Source organism: Notothenia coriiceps, unplaced genomic scaffold (genome assembly GCF_000735185.1).
Source record: "Notothenia coriiceps isolate Sejong01 unplaced genomic scaffold, NC01 NC01_scaffold00032812, whole genome shotgun sequence".
NCBI lineage: Eukaryota > Metazoa > Chordata > Actinopteri > Perciformes > Nototheniidae > Notothenia > Notothenia coriiceps.
In genome coordinates, this window is record NW_011365513.1 from 135,005 (window position 1) to 158,100 (window position 23,096).

General features: G+C 39.8%; 1 protein-coding gene across 1 annotated transcript in view; it reads left to right on the plus strand.

Annotated features, from left to right (window-relative positions):
- The window catches only part of nol4lb (nucleolar protein 4-like b), an 80,478-nt gene that overhangs the window by 24,128 nt on the left and 33,254 nt on the right, over window positions 1–23,096 (plus strand). Inside the window, exon 2 of the mRNA XM_010789418.1 lies at window positions 6,185–6,338. Coding sequence (XP_010787720.1) covers window positions 6,221–6,338 — 118 coding nt within the window. The 5' untranslated portion in view covers window positions 6,185–6,220. The remainder of the gene's footprint in view (window positions 1–6,184; window positions 6,339–23,096) is intronic.

Consider the following 23,096-nt stretch of genomic DNA (forward strand, 5'->3'; position numbering starts at 1 on the left):
TTTGTACTCGCCGTGAAGTGGTTTGGCGGCCTGCCAGTAAACCCAGAGAAGAAGAAGACGAAGTGACGTCAGCGTAATCTTGCCTCAGGGAAAGTACTGCGGTGTGAATGCGATTGGCACTAGCCCCCTGGCGGATTCAGTGCCGTGGTACTTTAGTGCCGGTGTTATGCCGTAGATTCTATCCCTGCCGTAGATTGTATCCCTGTTCGCGGGGACGCGCAAACGTGACGTCATCGCCTGTATTGAGCGTTCGTCTAGTTTAATAAGCTTTTTTCTCTCTTTTGAATGATATGTTTCCCATCAGATTAAACAGCAAACGGCTTTGCATACAATTGCGAGGAGGCTCGTTTTAAGGACACTTTTCAGATAATCACAATCTTCGTATTGGAACAAACTTCAGTTTTTGAGTGTAGTCCCACTCTGCTATGTTCCTCCTTCCTACAGAACGGACAATGACAGGATAATATGTCATTTGTCAGTATAGTCCTATTTCTGTTTAAGTGTCTGATAACCACGAATAGTAAGCAATGATATGACAGTAATGATATATCATATGATGCCAACAGCTGTTATCTTTAAGGCAAGCCTACAAATAAATGTCACTCACTTTAATTCTTCCTGAATGTNCAGCCCTTCCACACAGCTGCGTGCGTTGACGCTTGCCGGCGGACGTGTCTGAAACTCGGACCAACAACCAATCACATGAAACTCCCGCCCCTGACACACAAGCAGCGGTTTGATTGGCTAGAGCTTGTACTGGCATATGATTCGATTGGCTGACGCTTCTGCCGAGGCGTCAAAAGTTGAACATTGCTCAACTTTTGCAGCGAGCCACGCCAGCAACGCTCCGCTTCGCTTCCCACGATGCAGTTCGGCGAAAAGTGACGTCACCCCATTCAAAGTGAATGGTGAAGCGTGAACGCACGCCGCTGTGTGGACGGGCACAGCACAACAATGGTGCACAGCTAAAATAACATGATTATTTGGAAGAAACTTGAAAGGTAAAGGAAGAAAAACGTATTAAGTCCAAGTGAGGCAGGTTCATTTACATAGCACATTTCATCAACAATGGCACTTCAAAGCGCTTGACATAAAACTTCAAAAGAATGAAGACAAAGTGCAATAGGACAGTGAAACCCATCCAATCAATATTAACAACAGTCATTTAAAAAGCAGACCGAGTAAAACATGAAAACAAGCCAAAAAAATAAGGTTGAGTAAAATAGTGTGCAGTGTAAGACATGAATAATTATTTGATTGAATTAACAGACAGAAAAGTCTTCTTCTTGCAGTTTTCTGGGAGTTTGTTCCAGATATTTGGCGCAAAAGAAATGGACCCTTTTTACTTTGCTTAAAAGTGGTTTGTGGTTTTTGAATCAATTAATGAATCAAGTAAATCAAAGAAACAGTTTTAAAGGTTACTGTCAGTCAACATGCTAACTTTTAATTGGATTCAACTTTTAAAATATGAGAAACCTTCATAAACATTATTGTATACTTTTCGGTTTCTTGTTTTTCTTCGGTTTACACACTCATGGCATATGTTTTTCACATCCTGAAACAGATGATCACAGAACCCTGCAACACGAAGAATAAATGAGACGTAGGTAGGTGCTTGAAAATTTATTTCAAACACCATCTGCCTGTTGTAGACACATTAGAAATATAATGCGATGTTGCAGGACTAGGTGTCTGACGCCGTAATTTCCCTGGATTGAAGGCTTTGAGAGTTAATGACACAGCTCTCTGGAAAGCTTAGCTGGTTTCAGATCTACGTCAATGCTTCCACTTTTTGTTGGCGAGTGTAGTCGTTCTGTCTGGCTGCAGCAAGGAAGCTAATCCAGTGTGACGAGCCGGGGGAAGCTCGTCCTCTGAGAAGCCTCTTTAATGGACAGATATGGGTCAGTGCTGCCACATGGACTCACTGCAGGAGCTACACCAAGAGTTGTTTATATACAAGTGTCTTTTTCTCTTTCAGTGGGAGCCGTGGAATCCCCTGCGGTAGTTCATTTTTTAATTGATTGTGCAGTGACAGCGAAAAAGAGCATGGATGAAGGTTTTCTGTTGATTTAAAGAGAAACATCCTACTGTAGTTTGAACTCTCCCTCTGGCTGGTTAGGGTATTTGACGAGAAGACAGCACATCAACTAATTATTAAAACGTAGGATGGTTTTTACCTCTAAGATGGACAGTTTGTGAACGCTTTTTACGTTTTCAGATTGAAACAGCTATGAAGCACATTATATTTGGATAAATATAAGAGATAATATATATAACATGGATGTCGTTACTCTTACTACATGTTGGGAATTGATGACATGGGAGGAAAAGGTGTCGAAAAATTATCTATGAGGCTGCAAATTACTGAATGGAAAAGAACAGTTTCTGTGCTGAAATAATGCAACTCACTGTGGTTACTTGACATGTACAAAAAAGCTTCTTATTTTAAAGCTATACGTGCTCAGGGGAAGAGATTAGGCTTTATCTACCCTACCCCCAAACCTCCTCGTTAACCTGATGACCTCCAGACGCCCCCCCCCNCCCCATCCAAACTCTGCTCCCATGATCCCCTCTGCTACATGAGCAGAGTCACTTTACTTTTTTTGTGCAATTAATCAAGAGGAAACAATCAAGTAATGTAAACTCGTAGAAGTAGAAGAAAGACCAACAAAAATCCCTTTTTATGTATAATGTATAAATAGTGTATGGGTAAAAACTTTATAGACTAAATTAGTAAACGTACATATTTCCATGCAGTCCATCGCCTGGTTTCCACACAGTTTTGTATCTGAAGTATGCCCTGTGGTGATCCACCCAATGAAAATAATCTCTTTATCAAAGGATAGAAACACCACCGGTATTAGCAAAACTATTAATTAATTACTATTAATTATTAATCGAATATGCGCCCTGAACAAAACCGAGACAAAACGGGACCAATAATGCACTGTTTTAAATGTAATGATGAACTATTCCACTTTAATTTAACTTGAATTTAGGCGGTGTAGGTTTTGATAACCATTCGTTTTTAGCAAAAATAATAATACATTCACAATATGTTCAACTACCTTAACTCTTTACAAAAACAGATCCGCAGTCACGTAGATTCCCCCAGGAATGAATTAACTTTCTCTTTGATTGCATATGCAAACAGCTATCCAAGTGGAACACTTATTCTTCACCTTTTTTTTTATCAGCCAATCCTGTTGCAGAGCAGCTCATTAGCTGCAACATTCTTTTCACTGTCACATGTAAACTGCTGAATTATGCATCGTACACTGCTCAGAGTGAAGGGTGACACGGATGTATAATAACCAGAAAATAAATGTGACTTCTGTGCCATGAGGCTGCTGCTCTGCCAGTCCACCTTTTATTTCAGCCTTTTTAGCCTCACGCCACAACAGTGAAGAAAGGACCAGTTTACTGCTACTTAGCTCCAGTGTCGTCGAGGCCTTTGCTCATTCATTAATCTCTTTTTGCATGTGTTTGTGTGTGAACATGTGTGTGTAGTAAAGGCAGTTGTACCACTTAGGGCCTCATTACTGAGAGTGCAGGTCTCCTTTAGATGCTGATAACAGCTGTGTGTGTGTGTGTGTGTGTGTGTGTGTGTGTGTGTGTGTGTGTGTGTGTGTGTGTGTGTGTGTGTGTGTGTGTGTGTTCCTGCGGAGTGGAAGATAACTTGCAGATTTCTTGTAGCTGATTGTCGCTGAGTAAGGTCATGAAGTTTCAGCTCTTTGTTTCTGGGGCATGTTCATGGCTTATTAACCGAAGTCTTGTCTTTTAGTAGGTTATGGAACATCCAGTCTTTTATGTTTTCTCAGAAGACTTTAATACACATAAAGACCCTGAATTATTGGTTCAAGTTACAGGACTGTTGTACATATTGAAGGTATATTGTAGGTATTGTGTATTCGTAGAGAGATGTAAAGGAAATAGAGGTCATAAAGGTCGTGTTGAATATCTTTCTTTAATGCAGGAATCAACATTTATTATTCTTGCTTTTTATAACCCACTGTCTTAAACTTACTTAGTTGCCTAACCCTATAATATTGTGCAGTATACACGTCCTAAATTGTACAAATATCAGTGATTAGTGTTTTATCTGTTCATGATTATTGTGGCTCTTGCTGTTACCTGGCTCACAGTTTTACCTTTTTTAAATTATATTTTATTTTCCTCCATGTGTCACCTTGACATAGGAAATTAAGTATTTTAGCTTCAGGCTGAGCTTACATTTGTGACTCCTTAACTTGAATGAAGATTATTCACAATTTGTGTTCCCACGTGTGTCTTTCCTTTGTCTTGAATCATCTCTAAACTTCACTTTATGTTCAGTCTGTACATCTTGTTATGCTTTTGTCAGTCACAGTTTTATCTAACAGCCGTTAAATCTATTTCATAAAAACGTTCATGCTCAGCTTTTGGAAACTCTTTACTGGCAAACTGTTTCCATTGGGAGTGTTTCATGTTTTGAACAGAGGGAAAGTGTGTGAGGTGGAAGGCAGGCGCTCAGAGTTATGCAGCGAGGCCTGCAGGTGCTGCACACTGAGACGCATGTTGTGTTTGATTTGCCTGCCTGCTGTTCCCCTGCCTCGTGTTTCTTGTTTCCACTGATGTTTGGGTTAAACCGGCGGAGCAGCTGTCATGCCTGGATGCTGAATAGAAAGATTAAAAAGGGCTCGAAACATTTTCATTCATGAAAAGGTGGATAATCGGATGGATTTACAAAAGAGACAGTTTGGTTGATTTAGTCTTTCCTTCCTTTTTCTACGAGTTCTTCTTCTACGGTTGACTTATTTTCTTCCTTATAGTTCCTACTGCTTTACTTTTATGACACGTCTGCAAGTGGGGAAACATTTTTTCAACACTTCTATCATGATCTACACTAATGTGTTTTGCCATTTGTTTGCACTTGAAGGGTAAAAAGAGTAGCAGAATGCTAAAAGGAGCCTTTTAGGCACAAAGGGAAGGCGATAAATGTGTCCTTGTTTTTCATTTCATTTAATCTTTTATTTAGCAGGGACAATGCACATTAATGAACACTTAAAACAAGAAAATGCAAATAGTGTAAATATGCCGGATTTGACCTCGGAGCTAATTTCCATCCGCAGTCCCTCACATAAAACATTTAAGAACATGATGATGATGGCTCCAAAATGGTGGAATGAGCTCCCCATTGACATCAGGACAGCAGAAAGCTTACACATCTTCCGGCGCAGACTGAAAACTCATCTCTTTCGACTCCACTTCGAGCGATAGAATTACTAACAAAGCACTTGTATACTAATAAAGGAATGGCTTATCTAAAGCCAGTTGAGTAGCACTTGAAATGTTTTAGCTCTATGAAACCTGATGTACTTATATGATTCTGTTTTCTTCAAGTTTGTATTTTGTTGGTCGAACGCACTTATTGTAAGTCGCTTTGGATAAAAGCGTCAGCTAAATGCAATGTAATGTAATGATACAAGTTGCTGCTATATATAATACAATATAGCAGCAAGGACATATAAAGTGCAAGAGAAGATAATTGCGTTGTGAGATGCTATCTGCACTTGGTGTTGCCTCCGCACTGTTTTGATTAAATCAGACAAAAGCATACACAAAGGTTCAATGTTGCTTTTTTCTTACAAAAGATCTTAAAGTTTCACTGTGCTGTCAGTCAAGTTACTCTCCGAGTCGTCCTTGGTTTGAAGTCAACTTTGCTTACAATGTCATAAATGCGTACATCTGACATTAAATGTTGTATAAAACATCTCAGGTTGAAGCAAGAATTATTTTTAGTGAAATATTTGTTAAAGGAAATAACATTTTTCAAATACTTACTGTCAGTAAATCACTTTGCCAATCACCTGTGTGAAGTGCAGACCACATCAACTTCAAGGTAATCTTTTGTAAGACAGACGCTTTTGTAAGACATACGCTTTTTTGCAATCTGAAGACTTTGAATTCGTATGTAGTGTTTACCAGCAATAACCACATTCCCTTTTAATAGATCAAATGTGTTTTCTGGTTATTAAAGATTCTTGACCGTTGGATTTCTCTGAGGATCAATGCCTGAAAAATGAAATGTTGTGGTCTTATCAGATTGTATAATTATTCCCTTTGTCTGGATCTATATAAATACTTTTTGATTATTATGCAAATATAGATATCTTATTTTCCTGTTTGTTCTTTCCTTTTGCAGGATGACAGTTCACTGAGCAGCGAGGAGGAGGCAGAGATGAGCGAGCCCACATGGTTAGCAGCTGATCTGGGAGCAGCGTCTGACCTGAGCCCGGCCAGCCGAGGGGAGAGGATGCGCCACAGTCCGCAGAACACACACAGCAAGGAGGACGACGGTAAGGACCGGCAGGAAGTTAAACACACTGCTCTTTATTTCATACTAAGCTCTTCCACTAACTTATTCAAGGAATAGCTACCACCCCGATTTGCCCCTCTTTATTGACTGTGAGCCTCTTTTAACAATCATTTACATTTATTGCATGTCTGTGTGCGGTCTTTGCATTTGAGGTTATTCGGCCTGGTGAGTCGTTGAAAAGTCCTTGAATCAGATGTTTGTGAAGCGGTGGGAAACCTGGACAAACGTGAATGAAAGAGAAAACACGAGACAGAAGAAATATTTATAATGTAAAGTGTGAATAGATGTTTAAATGATGTTGTCGTGCTTTTACATTCTGTCACTTTGTGATATAGAGTGATTTTACTATAATATATCTGAAGTTACATCCTGGTGACTTCTACTTTGCTTTGTGCAGCCACCATGCTTCTTCTGTGCTTTCATTAGTTGCAGTGATTGTGGAGAGCTGAAGGTAGTTAGGCTTTGCTTGTTGTGTGTTCCTGAAAAAGCAGCAGATTACTGACCCTCAAAACACAAGCAGCCCGATCCAACCAATCACAGCTCTTGTTGTTTCCACGTGGCAACTGTGTAGCTGCCATAGGCATAATTTATTACATTTTCAGCTCCCATTTGTTTATGAATGACACAACTATTTTATTGTTAACAATAATCAAACTTATGTGTTGCTGTTAATTTAAACATTGAATGAAACATGTTGCACTTTAACACCATCAGTGATATTTGTTGACAACATCGGCTTTAGCAGAGTGTGGGAAAATAAACAAATGTGACAGTCAGTGCAAGATTTCATTAAGACATATTTTAACTGTCTCCTCCATTCATTTCGATTTCATTCTATACCCTCAGATTGACTGTCTGTTTCTCATTGTTATAGCTTCACATTTCATATATGGCATTCCTGGAATATGAATGTATTTTGAGAAATGTCTTGTAGCAAAGTGAAGAGGGATTTGAGTATAAGATGACAAGCGTTAGTGATTTTTTAAAAGGCACTTTGATGATATTTCAACCTTTTTGCAAAGGAAATACACAGTATGATCCTTGAGGAAACAAAAATAACATGCATGAAGGGTTTTAAACGATCATGTAATGGAAGATTCTGGATCAGGAAGGTTGGGACGGAGACTTTGTTCCTCTCATAGTGCTCTCTCTTCTTCCTTCTGCCTCACTCTGTTCCTTTTATTCTCTCTCCTCCCACCTAATTGCTTTCTTACCTGCCTGTTACTCTCCTCCATTTCTCTCTGCCCCCACACACACACATTATTTATCTTACCCTTGTCTCTTTCTCTCTGCACTGAAAGACTTCCTGTGGTGAGGAGTGCTCACTTTGAAAAGACAGCCGTATTGTTTCATAATGCTGCAAAGATACAGCAATTACCTGTGTGTGTGTGTGTGTGTGTGTGTGTGTGTGTGTGTGTGTGTGTGTGTGTGTGTGTGTGTGTGTGTGTGTGTGTGTGTGTGTGTGTGTGTGTGTGTGTGTGTGTGTGTGTGTGTGTGTGTGTGTGTGTGTGTGTGTGTGTGTGTGTGTGTGTATGCCACTCTTAAGCTGCTACTGTGCAAAGTGAAGAAGAAGAACTTTCTTTCTCTGCAGGATGAGGAACGAGGAAATAAGGAGAGGGGGAAGAAGGGGATAAGTAAAGGGGTAGAGTCGGGGGAGTAAGGAAATCCTCTGAAGATTATATTTTTAGTTTGTCAACATTGTTTTCTTGCTCATCATTAAATACTGAGAAAAACACAGAACACATCCCTTTCGGAGCAAGAGAGGATTAAATGAAGAACAGGACACACTCAAGGTTGTTTATTCACACAAGAGAAAGCAGTTATAATCCCTTTATGCCACACAAGAATAACAGTAGAAATGTATTTACTATAGATATTCCATAACATCTCTAGAGGGACTTAAAACATACGTGATAGGGTTAAATGTCTTTACACTGAGCATGTGGTGTTTTTTTAGTTCTTTAAAGTATTTTTTAAAATATGGCTGCAACTAGCTATTCTTTTTTAATTACAATTAATCCACTGATAGTTTTCTCAATCAGCTCCCATTTCAGCTTCCATGAAGTGACATATTTATTTATTTGTCACTCAAAATGGTCATCTCAAACAAAGATAAAAACGATGGCAATGATATAAAAGAGTGAAAACAACATGCCATGAATGCATGGAGTCAGTGAGTTGTTTTATATATTATAATTGTTACTAGTGAGGGCACCAGGTAATTTTAAGTTTTTAATGCTATATGGGAAACAATAACGGAAAGGTAAGGGAAAGGGGTTTGTTAAAAGAAGTAAAAAAAATATAAAAGAGGTTGAAGAAAAGTGCCACAAGATGAGATAGTTGGAAAGGACAGCTTGATGGGAAGGTGTAACTGATTGTTAAAGCAAACTGGAAGGAGTGAAGTGTGTGTGGGGGGTAGGTGGCAGAGTGTATAAGGTCCTGTCATTAAAAGGTCACTCTGTTCCCTACACCTCATATAGAAGCCAGGGGAGGTTTGTAGGCGTCCAAATGCCACAACACTCAGAGGAGCTGAGAGGCACAGTTGAAGTGCCTTTCCTGATCAATTAGACTCCAATCCAAGGAAACCGGCCGGCAGCACAGCATCCTCTTATTTCTCTCATGTACTCTCTCTACTCAGTGTTAGTAATGTCTGAAACATTTGGGCTGGGTTGCCTGGCCAGATGTTTGATTCTAATGGAAATGTTCAGGGTTCCCACGTGTCTGGAATTGTGTTTATGGATTGTTGAAAAATAAAACAAGGCCATCCTTTACAAAAAAAATAAAATGAAATCATGTCCTTGGAAGTAGCTCACACCCTAAGGAAAGCCCGGGCTCAGTTCCTTTCCGTGTAGATTAAAACATGAGTTGAACTGAATTTGATGACAGGCAAGCTGCCTACGTGAAAAGGAATCAAAAGAAATGTCCCCCCCTTGTTTTTCTTCAAGTTAGGTCATCGATGTACAGTATGCCTGATACCGTGTAACACAGAACAATGCAAAACACGTTATCCGGAAACAAATGAGCCATTCTTATTTTTATTCTTTAGTGTTTGAATAACTGTGAGAACTCCTGTGGTCCCAGTTTAGTCCTTTTCATTAGTGCTTTGCAATTACCTCTGCCATGTTAACTATTTTCTTTTAACTCTGAAAAGGTGCTTGAGAGCTTTGCTAGTCATGGCTTCTGCTGTTGCTATGTTAAACCTGTTTGAAGTGCTTTAAAGTCAACAATATATATCATTTTTTTGTTCTCCCAGCGCTAAAAGCCCACTTAACTCTGAGCACTGTGGGGAACTCGCAGCAGATCTTTCCCGCGAGGAGCTGCTACGGTTTGAACACGCAGCCAAAGAGCTTGTGGTTGATACATCTCCAAGAGTTAATATCAGGTTGGTGTTTCCCTAACCAGCAAGCTGTCAAGGCATTTAACTGGAGTAGGCAGCTAATTTCAGCGGAGCAGATGGTCCGCACACACAGATTCACCCAATGTCCTGCTCAGACGCAGCTAGTATATCACTTTTAAGAGCTCCTGACCGCCACCTTGCTTTCTTCTTCTCTGCTCCACTCATCAAGTTAAGATTGACGGCTGACATGAAAAGCTCTGACTGTACTGTGGTCCAGACTTGCAGTTGGAAAACTTGTGGCTCATGGCTGACTGATGAGTCCAGGGACAACTGGAAACTGGAAAGTTGCATAAAAGAGCCAGAGGCCTGATGGTCTTATGAGAAAGAGGGAAAATCTGTGCAAACAATCCAAATCAGAAATGTTTTCACCAACCAGGCAAAAAGGAATCACAAACACACAGGCAGCTCAACTTGTAAATGACTAAAATTAGATTTAGAGTTGTTCTAGCTGCATGTTGATTCATGAGCCAGTTCTCCGGCGCCCTGGTTGTAAACATCAATGGTCAAAACAATCCATCATCAAGCATCAATGAGAAGATGACTGTTGCCTTTCCTCTGGAAGACATGTGGTTTCATACAACAGCTGCACAATTAAGTGCTAGTGGCAAACCAGTGCACTGCAGCAAGGCTAACCTTGACACAAGCTGTCACTCTGAATTTATCAAACCAAGGCTATAGGGTCCAACCTTGGACAGAAGTCATACTGGCCGGAAGGAAGGCCGGGTCACCAATTCTGCTTCCACTTCCAATCGTCTCATTTCACAACACTTACGTTCTTTAGCTTTCCCAGAGGGCTACGTGTGCATGTGTGAGAAAGTGTGTGTGAGTGTGCACTCCACGCCTCTCCACATCATTCTCTGCTCTGTAGAAGTGCCTCTCCATCCTGGGTAGCCAGCATCACCCCCACCCTCGAGGCTCCAGGGATCCGTCCACACCAGATCCCCCCCGTCTGAGAGGCTCCTGTCAGCTGTACTGGAGAGCTGAGTGCCGGACCTCCTTTTCTGGAGACCCCTTGTTCCGTAGAATAGAAGATGGAGCTGACATTACAGGTCCTCAACACAGGGTATACACTGAAGAGAGGGAGGGGAAAACAGAGTGGGAAGGAAATGGAGAACAAGGATGACGTCGTCTTGGAAGAAGAGAAGAGGGGAGGAGGATAGGAGTGCATGGAAACAGGGAGAACAAAATGGCAGTTCATAGATAGTCCAATATATTGACCTTCTGACACACTGAGCTTGAAATTGTCTCACTGCTGATATTATAGATGTACCTGTATAACTTGTTTCTCACTATCTTTTCAATAAAGGAGTGACAAGGGGAGGTGGATGGAGAGAGAAAGGATGGTGGGTCAAACAGATTACTGAACTGACTCTCATCTGACCTCTCCCTCCATCTCTATCCATCCATCGTTTAAAAAGATAGGTTTCAACACTTCTCTCTGTCTTCTGAATGTGTGTACAGTTTAGAGACAAGTCTTTAAAAATCCCAGTGTGCAAGCTGATTCAGAAATGTACTTTTCTTAATCTCCAGGTACAGTTTCCATCCTTTCATCACTTGTTAATTCCCCTCTTAGATTAACATTATTATCATGGTCATATTTAGAATTCTTCATTTAGCTGATGTGTAATTTGTTTCCCATTTACAATAAGCCGGATCATCCAAAATAATGAATACAATGTGCTGGATTTGGCAGTGTTATCTGGAATAATAAGATGCACACAGCTAATCTCAAACAAGGACTTTTATATTCCATTGGGAGGATATCATCTAGAATCAATCTCTATAAAAAAAGACAAGCCAGCAGTTTATGAGGATGCATTGTGAGGTGTTCCTCAAGGTTCAGTTCTGGGGCCTCTGATTTTCTAAACAAATACTCTTCCAAGCATCATTTTACAAATTGAATATCAATGTTCATGACAGTAAATCAGCCGATGACCATACATTTGCAGCATCAGATTTTTACTCTTTACGCATAAACTGTTAGGATCTAATTTGTTTACATATTGTGGTCTGTTTATATTTTTCCTTTTTTTTCTTCTGCACTTGAGATGCTTATTTTTCAGAGTCAAAAGCGGGGAGACAAAGTGTCAGAGTAGTATTCACATAGACAGGCAGATGCTGCTATATCAGATAAACAGTCGGGAAAACAAGAGTGCATATAGACAGTAGGCAGTAGTCAGGCGGAGACACTGTCAGGTAAACATTCAGCCAAACAGGCAGACATTCAGACAGAGAGAGCATAGTTTACCTTCCTGCATGCATCACTCTCCCCTCAGGGACAGAGCCACCCCACACACACACACACACACACACACACACACACACACACACACACACACACACACACACACACACACACACACACACACACACACACACACACACACACACAACACACTGGGGGAGTACATAGCATCACAATTAGTTTTGCTTATAGGAGTATCCACCAGCTGTGACTGAGCACAACCTGTTGACATATTTATGTTGTTTGTGTGTGTGTATACTGTATCTATACAAACATGCACACACCTTTGCCCTTCTATCCTGGGGTTTTGTGCACTGTGCATGTGTTTGTCTACACATTACATTTGACTTGTTAGACGCTTTTATACACCTTATGCACTATAGTTGTGTATATTTAACATTTTGTAAGTTGTGTGTGTGTGTGTGTGTGTTCGTGTGTGTGTCCCTCTGGTAAGTGCAATTAGCCGGTTGACTTGGAGCAGAGTGCAGTTGCCTCCCGCCTGGCTGTAATGAGGTCTGGAGCTGTGAGAGACTGAAACCTCGACAGCCTTTCACACAAGTGTCTGACTGAACTCGATAAGCTCTCAAATCAGCATGGACGCTGCCTTTTCCTGCATATCAGATGCACACTTATATAGAGCAAGAATCAAGAAGATATCTGTCTGAATCAGTCAATTTGTCATATAACCGGGTCCAAAATGTTGTTGTATTTTGTGGATATGACCCGATGCATATTTGTTACATATTTGTTACAATTTAAAAAATGTCTCTAAAGTTCCTTATCTTCAATCTTCAGCAACTTTGTTGGTAAAGGGCACATTATATCTTGTTTAAGACAAAAAATGCAATGTTTACTGGTTTACCTGGGACATGACTCTGAGGACTTATTCGTGACTTGCAAAACCATGACCTGTTCTTAACTGTGGTAGAGTAAGATGTTTTAGAAAGTAGGCATTTAATATGATGTAATGGCTGCATCAAGTTTAAGTCCATTGGTGAAATACAGAAGCATTATTATGTATGTATCGAGACATTTATACACATTTAAGTGAATCAGATGCGCCACTAAAATCCCTGAGAAAATGTTGTCGGTCCCGATACATTTTTAAAGTCCAAACTGTTTGGATTATTTTCTTCAACTAGGATCTCCTGAGCTGAACGATGTGTCCCTCTTCTCGTTTCTTGTTTTTCAGTTTCAGAGTCACACACTAAACATCCTTCACTCTCCACCTTTTTCCTGCCAACCCCCTCCGCCTTCCCCCCTCACCCAGTTCAACAAAACGTGTCGGGTTCAAGGTGTCTGTGTGTTCACCATCGTGTGTGTGTGGGTGGTTGGGGGTGTTTTAAGGCCTTGGGAGTGTCAGTGTGCATTCTCTTATTGTTTTATGGTTTGGCGGATTGAGGATGGCCAAAGGTATGCTCAATAAAATGTGTCCCAATCTAACATTTGTACCCGTTGTTATCAGCTGGCCCCCTCCTTGGGAACATAAAACGCCACACACACTCAGACACAGACACACAAACACACACACAAACACACACACACGCACTCACAGACACACATACTCACACACACACACACACACACACACACACACACACACACACACACACACACACACACACACACACACACACACACACACACACACACACACACACCTAGTGCCTTTTTAAGACAGCGCAGTAAAACCAAGAGAAGGATACTCACCTGAGGACCTCCTCGTTCCCCAGCAGCAGGACGACTGTACGACCTAACCAGCTTAGAGCTGATAACAGGAGCAATGTTGTCATGGGGGAAACAAATAACTTAATATAAGAGGAAACCTGGCCGTACCAGGACTCTAACAAGCGTACATGCACACTTCTAACACAGCATGGTCCAATACACACTCCACCGCCGACGAAGAGCATTGGGCTTTCATTAGGACGTAGATCAATACTATTGATTAAAGATAAAAAGAATAAACTCAGAGCTTATATCAAGAAAGTTGTACGAATACAGAATTAGCCCAGGAAGGGATTAGAAATACATTGACATTAAAACACAATCGTATCTATTAAATCTGGATTTCATTCCATTCATTGATGGACACTGATTGTTGTGAATGTTGCATCATTTTCAAGCACTTTCATATTGTCAAATACCATGTAAGACATATCGTAGGATCCCAGTAGCAATAACACAACTATTTAGCATTTAACTTATGGTTGAAATAACTCCGACATGACATAAATGCAACATTGCTGTCCCTTAGAACTGTTTTCTATCTGATGGTGCTCTTCTTTGTGACATTTGTACTCTTTTACTTAAAAGCAATAAAAGTAGCTTCTAATGTTGAATGCAAAGAGTCCAAGGACGGCTAATGCAGGATCACTGCGACCCATCACTCAGAACTATGAAGTGAATCAATCAGAGATGTGATATATGTTATATTTCTGAAAATAGAGCGTGTTTCGTGTCTGTGACAGCTGCGGAGGTTAGAGACATGCAAAGAGAAGGTAACATAGATGTACAGAGATAAGATTGATGGGAAAAAAAAATATGAACCTAAAGAAAACGCAGAGAATAAGAGTAGCTGTGGAGGTTAACCGTAGAGGTTTCCCTGAGGTGGGGAAGATGAGACAGATGTTACAGAGACAAGAGGGGTGGAGGGGCTTTAACCCTCCAATCCCAACCACACAGATGTTTAAGCTTCTGTGACCCGCTGAACATCTTTCCCTCCATCCATCACAGCTTTCACCACCCATAACTTATCCCTCTGAACTCCTCCTCTATTCCCTCCTTTCTTTTCCTCCCCATCCACCTCTTTCTCTCCTCAATTCTGTATAAGAGCCGGAAAACAGCTAAAAACATGCAGCATGTAAACGTACACACACAACCTAAACCAATCCAGTCCTGAAAATCATCATCATCTTTATCATCCGCCTTTGCACACACACACACACACACACACACACACACACACACACACACACACACACACACACACACACACACACACACACACACACACACACACATATCTCTCTCTCTCACACACACACACACACACACACACACACACACACACACACACACAGCTGTTGGTTATCGCAGTATTCATTGTTAAATCCTCTCCTTACAATATTAGCTTAAAGGGGACTTATCATGCAAAATGTACTTTTTGATGTCTTGTATACATTAATATGTGGGAAAATCTCATTGAGACACAGGGTCTCATTCTCAAGAGAGACCTGTACCCAGAATCAGCACTTTTGTAACAGGAAGAGAAATAGAGGGATATGAGGCGTGGCTAGAATTGGTGATCTGTTTTTTTTTTTGACCAAAACACTTCATAGACGTGTTTTTTATATTTGTCATATATCTGAGACCTATGCTATTGCCTAGAAATAGCATGATAGGTGACCTTTAATATATAGAGTATATCTAGCCTGTGTGCCGCAGTGCGATTCTTTTAATGTTGCGGCTCTTGCCAGCAGGAAGTTCTCACCTCCTTGAAACTTACTTTTCAAATTCAAAAAAGCAAATGGTAATCCATTTTTTCTTTACGTTAAAGGTTAGTTATTTCTGCAGTATAGCCTGGCCTCAGGGTTAGGAATCGTATCTTTCACTGGTCTTAGAGTATGGCGGCTGTCAATCACAGTGAGCAAATCAGTAGACCTTGGAGAGAAGGAAGCGTCTGCAGTCAGAGTGCTGCTGTAGTTATTCAGACTTAAGCATGTCTATGTCAGTCTATGTGCATGAAGGTGGAATATATGATTTTCACAATTAAATGATTCCATTTCTAAAACTGAATTTCAAATTGAGTAAGGACAGAAATACCTTTGGCTGTTACTATTTTTGCAAGTTGGTACATTTTCACTGACACGCTCAATCTTCAAATATGGGTAATAATGGTCTATAAAATGTACATTTTTCGCTAAAATCATAAGCAGAAATGACTAAAATAATTTATAGTGAGAGCAAAATGAAAATTGTGCAGGTGAGAAAAAGAATCAGTTGAACACAGACTGAGAGCCAGGTTAAATAGATGTCTAAAAATAAAAAACACTTCAGCTTTGTAATGATGAGACTTCTTCTCTGACACCACCGTCTGAAGCATCTTATTCTTAGCCTTAAAAATATTTGCACTAATAAACAGATGCTTATTTTTTAATGAGTTTCCTGTTGGGGGTCTCCACCCTGATTAAATCAGAGCTGTGGGGAACATCCTTTCTCTTGCAGCTTCTTCTCCCTTCTTTCTTTATGGCACTGGTTTGTTTCCACATTTCTCTTTGCATATTTTTTCTGTCCTGATTTTGATTCATTGTCAATAATGAATAAGAACAGGTCCTTCAGACACCTTCCCATTCAAACTTCCTTAAGAGTTTTTCTATAGCTATCGAGCCATCAAATCTTGAGAGAGAGGAGAGGAAACCACGTTTTCTTTACATTTTTTACTTCCCAATCCAATCGGTTATCAAAATGTTTTGGATCGTTTTAGAATGCCTAAAATATATAGATGTAAACGTTTTAGAAATACAATCTCAAAGTCAATTTGCTATTTTTTTCTAGAGCTTTCATCAGCATGTCACATTTGATAGTTTTGTTACTTCAACATGTATTTACCAAATTAGCTAAAACAGTTTGAACTCTAATTAATCATTTGGGGTGAATTACAGCTCCAAAGGCTGAACACATGGCGATGATTCTCAGTTGCTGTTTAACCTTGATACAAACACACACACACACACACACACACACACACACACACACACACACACACACACACACACACACACACACACACACACACACACACACACACACACACACACACACACACACACACACACACACACACACACAGGAAGGTTTTGCAGTGTCTTTTATAAACGGCAGTCCTTGGAGTTGTCTGTTGAAAGCAGATCGTACAGAGGTGCCGGCAACCCGTAACCTTGGTCCTGTGTGAGTGTGCTTATGTGTGTGTGAGAGAAAAGCAAGAGAGAGAGAGATTGCAGCCCTTTTTAAGAACAAAACATATCAGCAAAAAGATCAAAAGCACGTCTAGGGACAGGAATGCATTCTGGATTCAAACTTGCATTTCATCTTTCTTTCCTCAACATGTTGGAAATATGATTTAGTATTCGCTTTGTAGTTATGAATTACACCGCATAGACTTTAAGATATGTATCACAATATCATCTACTCCTTAGCTGATGCTTGAATATTAGTATAGAGTATTGATGTTTTTAAATCATGTGTTTAAAGAACAGGTAATTATCTCGTGAAAATACTGCATTAATCAACACAAATTGCCCTAAGTGTGGCAAAAGTCATTTTGGTATACCTACTAAACATTTATCATTTATGTTTTCTAAGTATTGCGTTTTAGAACAGCGGTGGGAAAAGTCTTTGTGGCCTTAAATACATCAAGATTTGATTTTTTTATATTTCAGGTCTCACTATAAAAAAGGCAATAGACAGGGGGACATAAAGAGGGAGGACTTTAACTGGTTAATAAAGACCTGAGGTGAGTTGTGTTTGCTAGTCTGGTTTAACGGTGAGGTCATAAAGTTGCACAAAATGTGTGTGTGTGTGCGCGTGTCCAAATCCTTCCCTCTGAGCTCAGACTGTTGAACAGTTTGCTGCTGTAGAACACACTGAATAAAAAAAGTTAGAAAGAAAATAGAAACCAGTTCCAGTCTTACCTTTTTCTTGGTTTCATATTTCAAAACTCTACTGTTTTTATTGCTCCTTTTCAACTTGAACGGAGCTAACTTTGGTCCGAAGTCCTTCTAAAGTGGTATTTCTCCTTTCTTGGTTAGTTATTTATATTTCGCCTTGCAAAAAAAGGGAAATAAAATAAAGTATTTCTGATCAATCTCCAGCTTTGACAAAATGAACCACCGGTATTGATCCAGCACCACAACAGTTAAATATTCTGTACATTGTACTCTCTAACCTATATGGTCGTCAAGGAAACGTCTTCACTCTCCACTATGTGACCCTATCAGGTGAGAGCACTGTGACCATATGATGATGTGCAGATTCGGATCATTTCTGTTTTTTAAAACATCATGCTGATAATTATATTTTATCTCGAGAATCTTTATTTTTTAATTCATGCAAAGATTTTATTATTCACAGGCTAGTGTATTAATAAATCATTAAAATGCACTTCCATTCATTTTTGCATGAAAGGTTTTACAGTACATCGCTGCTCATACAGATTTGGTAAATGGTAAATATATAATTAGTCTGAATTTTTAATAATAAAACAAATCAGACAGAAGTATGTCTGATTTGTGCATCATCTGCAGCATGTCAGTATAACTTTAAGAAGATGAAAACATATTTGATTTGCCGTGATAATGATTTGAGATCTGTTCAGAACTGGGGACTACAGATTTTCTCTCTGTTTTAATGTATTTGTCAATCACTATGTCACACGCAGTAAACACAAATGAGAAATCGAAGGTAGGAAATTGTGGAAATGCCCCTTTAGCATGTTCAATTAGAGATCAAAATGACCCGTCTTCATCTCACCAGGAAGAACAGGAAAATGAGCCTGTGATCATAAAAACAATTTTTACATTTATTATCTGGATTCCCCCCCCCCTCCCCCCTCTAATCTCTGATATTAAAATTAAAATGCATAAAATTAAGTTCAAAATCCAAATATCAGATGTTTTAGTTTTTTTATTTTGTAATCAATGAAAAATCATTTCAATGATTAATCAATTTGGGGAATTAGCTTGTTTTTGGGGGATTTTCTAGATGTATTGTTCAGACTTCTTAGTTTGGGAAAGATAACTGTAGCATTCATGTAAAAATTCAGAGAAATTGATAGATATTGGTCGGTGGAAGTGGAAATCATTATCGATATACGACGGTTACGTAGGGGTGTCATGGGTAGATATAGCACCTTGAGGTTATGTATGGAAGACATGGTGCTCTGTTGTTGAGGACGATTATCACACAGCGTTATAAGACATTGATACGAGCTCTTGGGGGAATGAATAAAACTTGGATTATAAATACAGTACATCAAATCCATCAGCTAATCTCAAACTGTGGAGAGGAGGCCGGGCAGTCTTAGGGGGGTGGTTAGCTGAAGATACAGCCCCCTTGAGGAAACATTAGAGTTGATTTAGAGATTTTCAGAAGATGGACGTAGCATGAGTGATCGTGGAGTCGTGGGACAGATTCAGGGCTACTGGGGGGTGTTGGGATTAGATACAGGACTCCTTGGAGGAGACATGTGGATTTCTGTTGTAACATAGGGAGGTGCAAGTGATACAGAGACAGTTATTGCGTCAATAAGTTGGAGCTTACACTAAGAATGTGTGTGTTTCTGTAGCTGGTATAGTGGGAATGGTGTGTGTGGGAGGGGAGCAGAGAGTGAGGTCGAGGAGCAGAGCCGCTTTATAGTCTGGGTCTTTGTGTTCCTCATGTACATCGTGTGTGTGTATGTGTATGTGTATGTTGTGTGTGTGTGTGTGTGGGAGGCAGGCAGGCAGGCAGGCAGGCAGAGGGGCAGGTGGGGGGCTCCCAGCATTGTCTTTCACCTCTCAAGGCCACAGATGCAGCCGCAAGCTCCACACACACACACACACACACAAACAAACAAACAAACAAACAAACAAACAAACAAACAAACACTCCCACTTTAGCAAGTGACTGAAAAGAGATAAGTGAAGGAAAGTTAGTCGATGGATGGAGAGGAAGAAGAGGTGTGAGACAATGGGAAAGATGGATGGTAGGGGGGACATTTGAGGCATTTAAAATAATGTCATGCAGAGTCTGAGGAGTGATGAATACGTTTCTAAAAGAGTGTGTGAAGGAAAGAATACACAACGGGCATGAATGAGGAGTCGAGAGATCAAATGTTGTACAGAGAAACACAATGGGGTGAGTGAAAAGAAACATGATAAAGATTGTAGTAAATAAATACACAAAGCAAAGCATTGTGGGTTAAATAGACAGATAGCTTTATTATGGTTATCATTTACTTTGTCTTTAAGGTCTGGTTCCATGTGGTCATAATGTCAATCTCACCATTTGTTACGCTTTGATTCCTGGTATCACAAATCTATTTAAATTCATTCTCAATTCAGTACAAAAAGGTTCTAAACTCAGGATCTACTCCAGTCCACTGTGCCCAAATAAAGTTATTGTTGCCAAACATGGTATGAAAGCAGATAAAAGTGTGTTAAGTTTAATATAATATAGAGAAAAAAAGGAGATCTCCATATTGTGAGGATTACAAATCGGCATGTACTGCTATTTTTTCATGAAAAATGTCTTTGAAGATAAATCATTAATCAAAATAGTTGCAGCTTTTTCCCTGTATTGAAGGACAGTTTCAGATGTAGTAAGTCCGAATGTTGTTTTCACTTCTGCTGCTGTAGAAGGAGCAAATGTGGGACGAAAAATGAATGAATTAACAAAAGCCCTCCATCCTCTTTGCACAGCAGATTATCAGTGGTATAACCAAAAGATCCTCACTCAGCACTAAAACAACCTCCCTCAAAAATGAAATTACAGATGATTTACTAACCCCACCCGCAGTTGTCATTTCATTGTCAGTTTTTGTTGACAACAGACAGCCAGTCAGGATGAGAGAAAGAAAGTGGGATTATGGGAGCGAAAAAGCAGCAGAGGTTTGAGACTGGAAACACAAACAGAATCATGATGAGAGACGATGAACGCAGGAGAAAAGGAGGGGGGGATGTCAAAGGGATACACCCGTCGCTGGCAAACCTTTGACTTACATACTGATGTCTAATAGGAAGTAGCAGTTCAACTCTTTTTTTCTGATGCGATGATGTGAAAAAATCCTGTACTAAAGAAAAATCACATGGCAAGGTTTCAGCGTGCCGTATGATGAAAAGATCCTGCTCTGCTGCGTCATGCTGTGTGAAGCCTGTGGTTTGAGCTGGGCGACAGTTATTCCTTTACTTCAGCATTTTTGTTTACGTGTTTTGCTCTTTTTTTCCCCAAGGTGTTTGACTAGCTTGTATCTCTAACTCTAAGTTGGTTTGTAGTGCTGAAATAATGAAGTTGACTTATTGTTTGGTCAATAAGCAGACACCTTTAAGATTGGGTTATCAATTAACTCACTTTGTTCTGCTTCTTTAACATGTGGATTCTCTGCTTTACTCAGTGTAGTTCTCTTGAATTCAATATCTTTAGTTTGTGCTTCCAATCAGACAAAACAAGCGGTTTGAAGGTAACCCCTTGACGTGTGATTGAGAATGTTTGCCAATTAGTAATCAATTGGTGACATACACTATGTTATGTTATGAACAAAAAATGCAGGCAAGACTAATGTTTGGCAGGTGGGTCATGATGTCCAACACATGATGCCTTTGGGCAAAAAAACAAACAGTTTTTGTATACTTGCATGGTGAAAGAGACGTCTGTAAATCAGCGGATAATGGGAAAGTGATGGCAGAACTAGATGAACTGTAGTAGGGACCATTGTGGTATAAATACAGTATAAGCACCAAATTTGCCAGAAACACGCCCACCAAGTAGGAAATGTGCTTTAAATCGGCTCTGTGAATCCAAGAAAACATAAATACGACTATGGGGAGCCTCTGTTCAGATATTTCTGCGTCACAATGGTTCATTGTTCATTGAAGAGATGATTTGTTAAATGTCAGCTTTTTCCTTTAAGCTGTGGAGCTTCAGAAAGCTGCCAGAGGATAGCAGGGAGGCTTTTGATTTGGTTGGATTCATACTTGCTTAATTACTGTGTGTGTGCTCCTACATACATTTATATATATATATATATATATATAAATATGAATATGACCCACTCACTCATTTTAGGGTGTGTGTTCATGCGTATGTGTACATCCATTGTGCATCTCACTGCCCTCACATGGTTGCACACGTGTTTGAATTAGGGGCGAGATGATGATGATGATGATTAATGTAGACCTTCGAAGGGATGTTAACTTCCCTTTCAGCAGGTTAATTAAATCAAAGCAAAGTCGAGACAGATGAGCCCATCAATGTTTTTATCTCAGGGCCCAGAAGGCTGCAAAAGTGCCACTTTCAACCTCGATGGTAAACCAAACTCCAGGGGTCAATAATTACCTGCAATATTTTTTAAATGTTGCAAGCCGTTTCCTAACGAATAGCAGGAATGTTACTGGTATGCATGCACAGAAAATAAAGTGATAGACAGGAATAGACTTAGACATAGTATATCAGGGAAAAAACTAAAGCCCCACTGAAAAGTAATATTATGTTTGCTGCAAAAACAGGTTTTATGTATTGGGATCCATCAATTTGTTTGCTATGTAACCACAGACTTAAACAAAACTTCTGCTTTGTTACGAAAATCAATGTTATACTCAATCTTATCTTAGTAAGGAAGCATTACAGAAGTTTCATAAAGCATTGATGTAAACTCACTTTGCAGCCTGATGTAAGGGATATCAAGGGAGAGGGAACATGTACATCAGAGGAGCAAACAGAAAGTAAAACATAAAGACAAGTGAAGCCGGAGGGAAAATATCAAAGTAGAACAAAATAATTGGAACAGAGCAGATCTCTGCTCCTCCTCTAAAAAACAAGTGAATTATTGAGCTACATGATGCCAATTAGAGAGGGGGTAAGAGAGAGCAGAGTAAACAAAGACTCCCAAACGGTCCCAGCCTCCCTATTAGGATCCCTGCTGTCCCTCTGCACATTAACAGCCAGCGCCTCCATTTGGTAGAGCACATTTTGTGTCTTGATATCTTGTTGAAAAAATAAGTAAAAAGTTTAACTCCATCTGATTCACCCAGCTCTACCCTATTTTATTGTCAGAGCACTGACTGAACATAATTAGATAACTTGATGCACAAGAAAAGTTTTAACAAGGGTCTAATTCTTTTTTGAAAATATGCTCAACCAACCGGTCGAATTGGCCTTTTATGGTAAACTAGCAATATGACTTTTTCAGAGTTTCAGAGATGTTTTCCAATAAAATATGGTAAATAAATGGCTAGATTCATGGTAATATTACTAAATATAGTACTGCCTATGAGTCTCAGAGTAAAAGAGTGATACTAATTTATGAAGCACCTTTCATGCATACAGACCAAAAGTTTCAC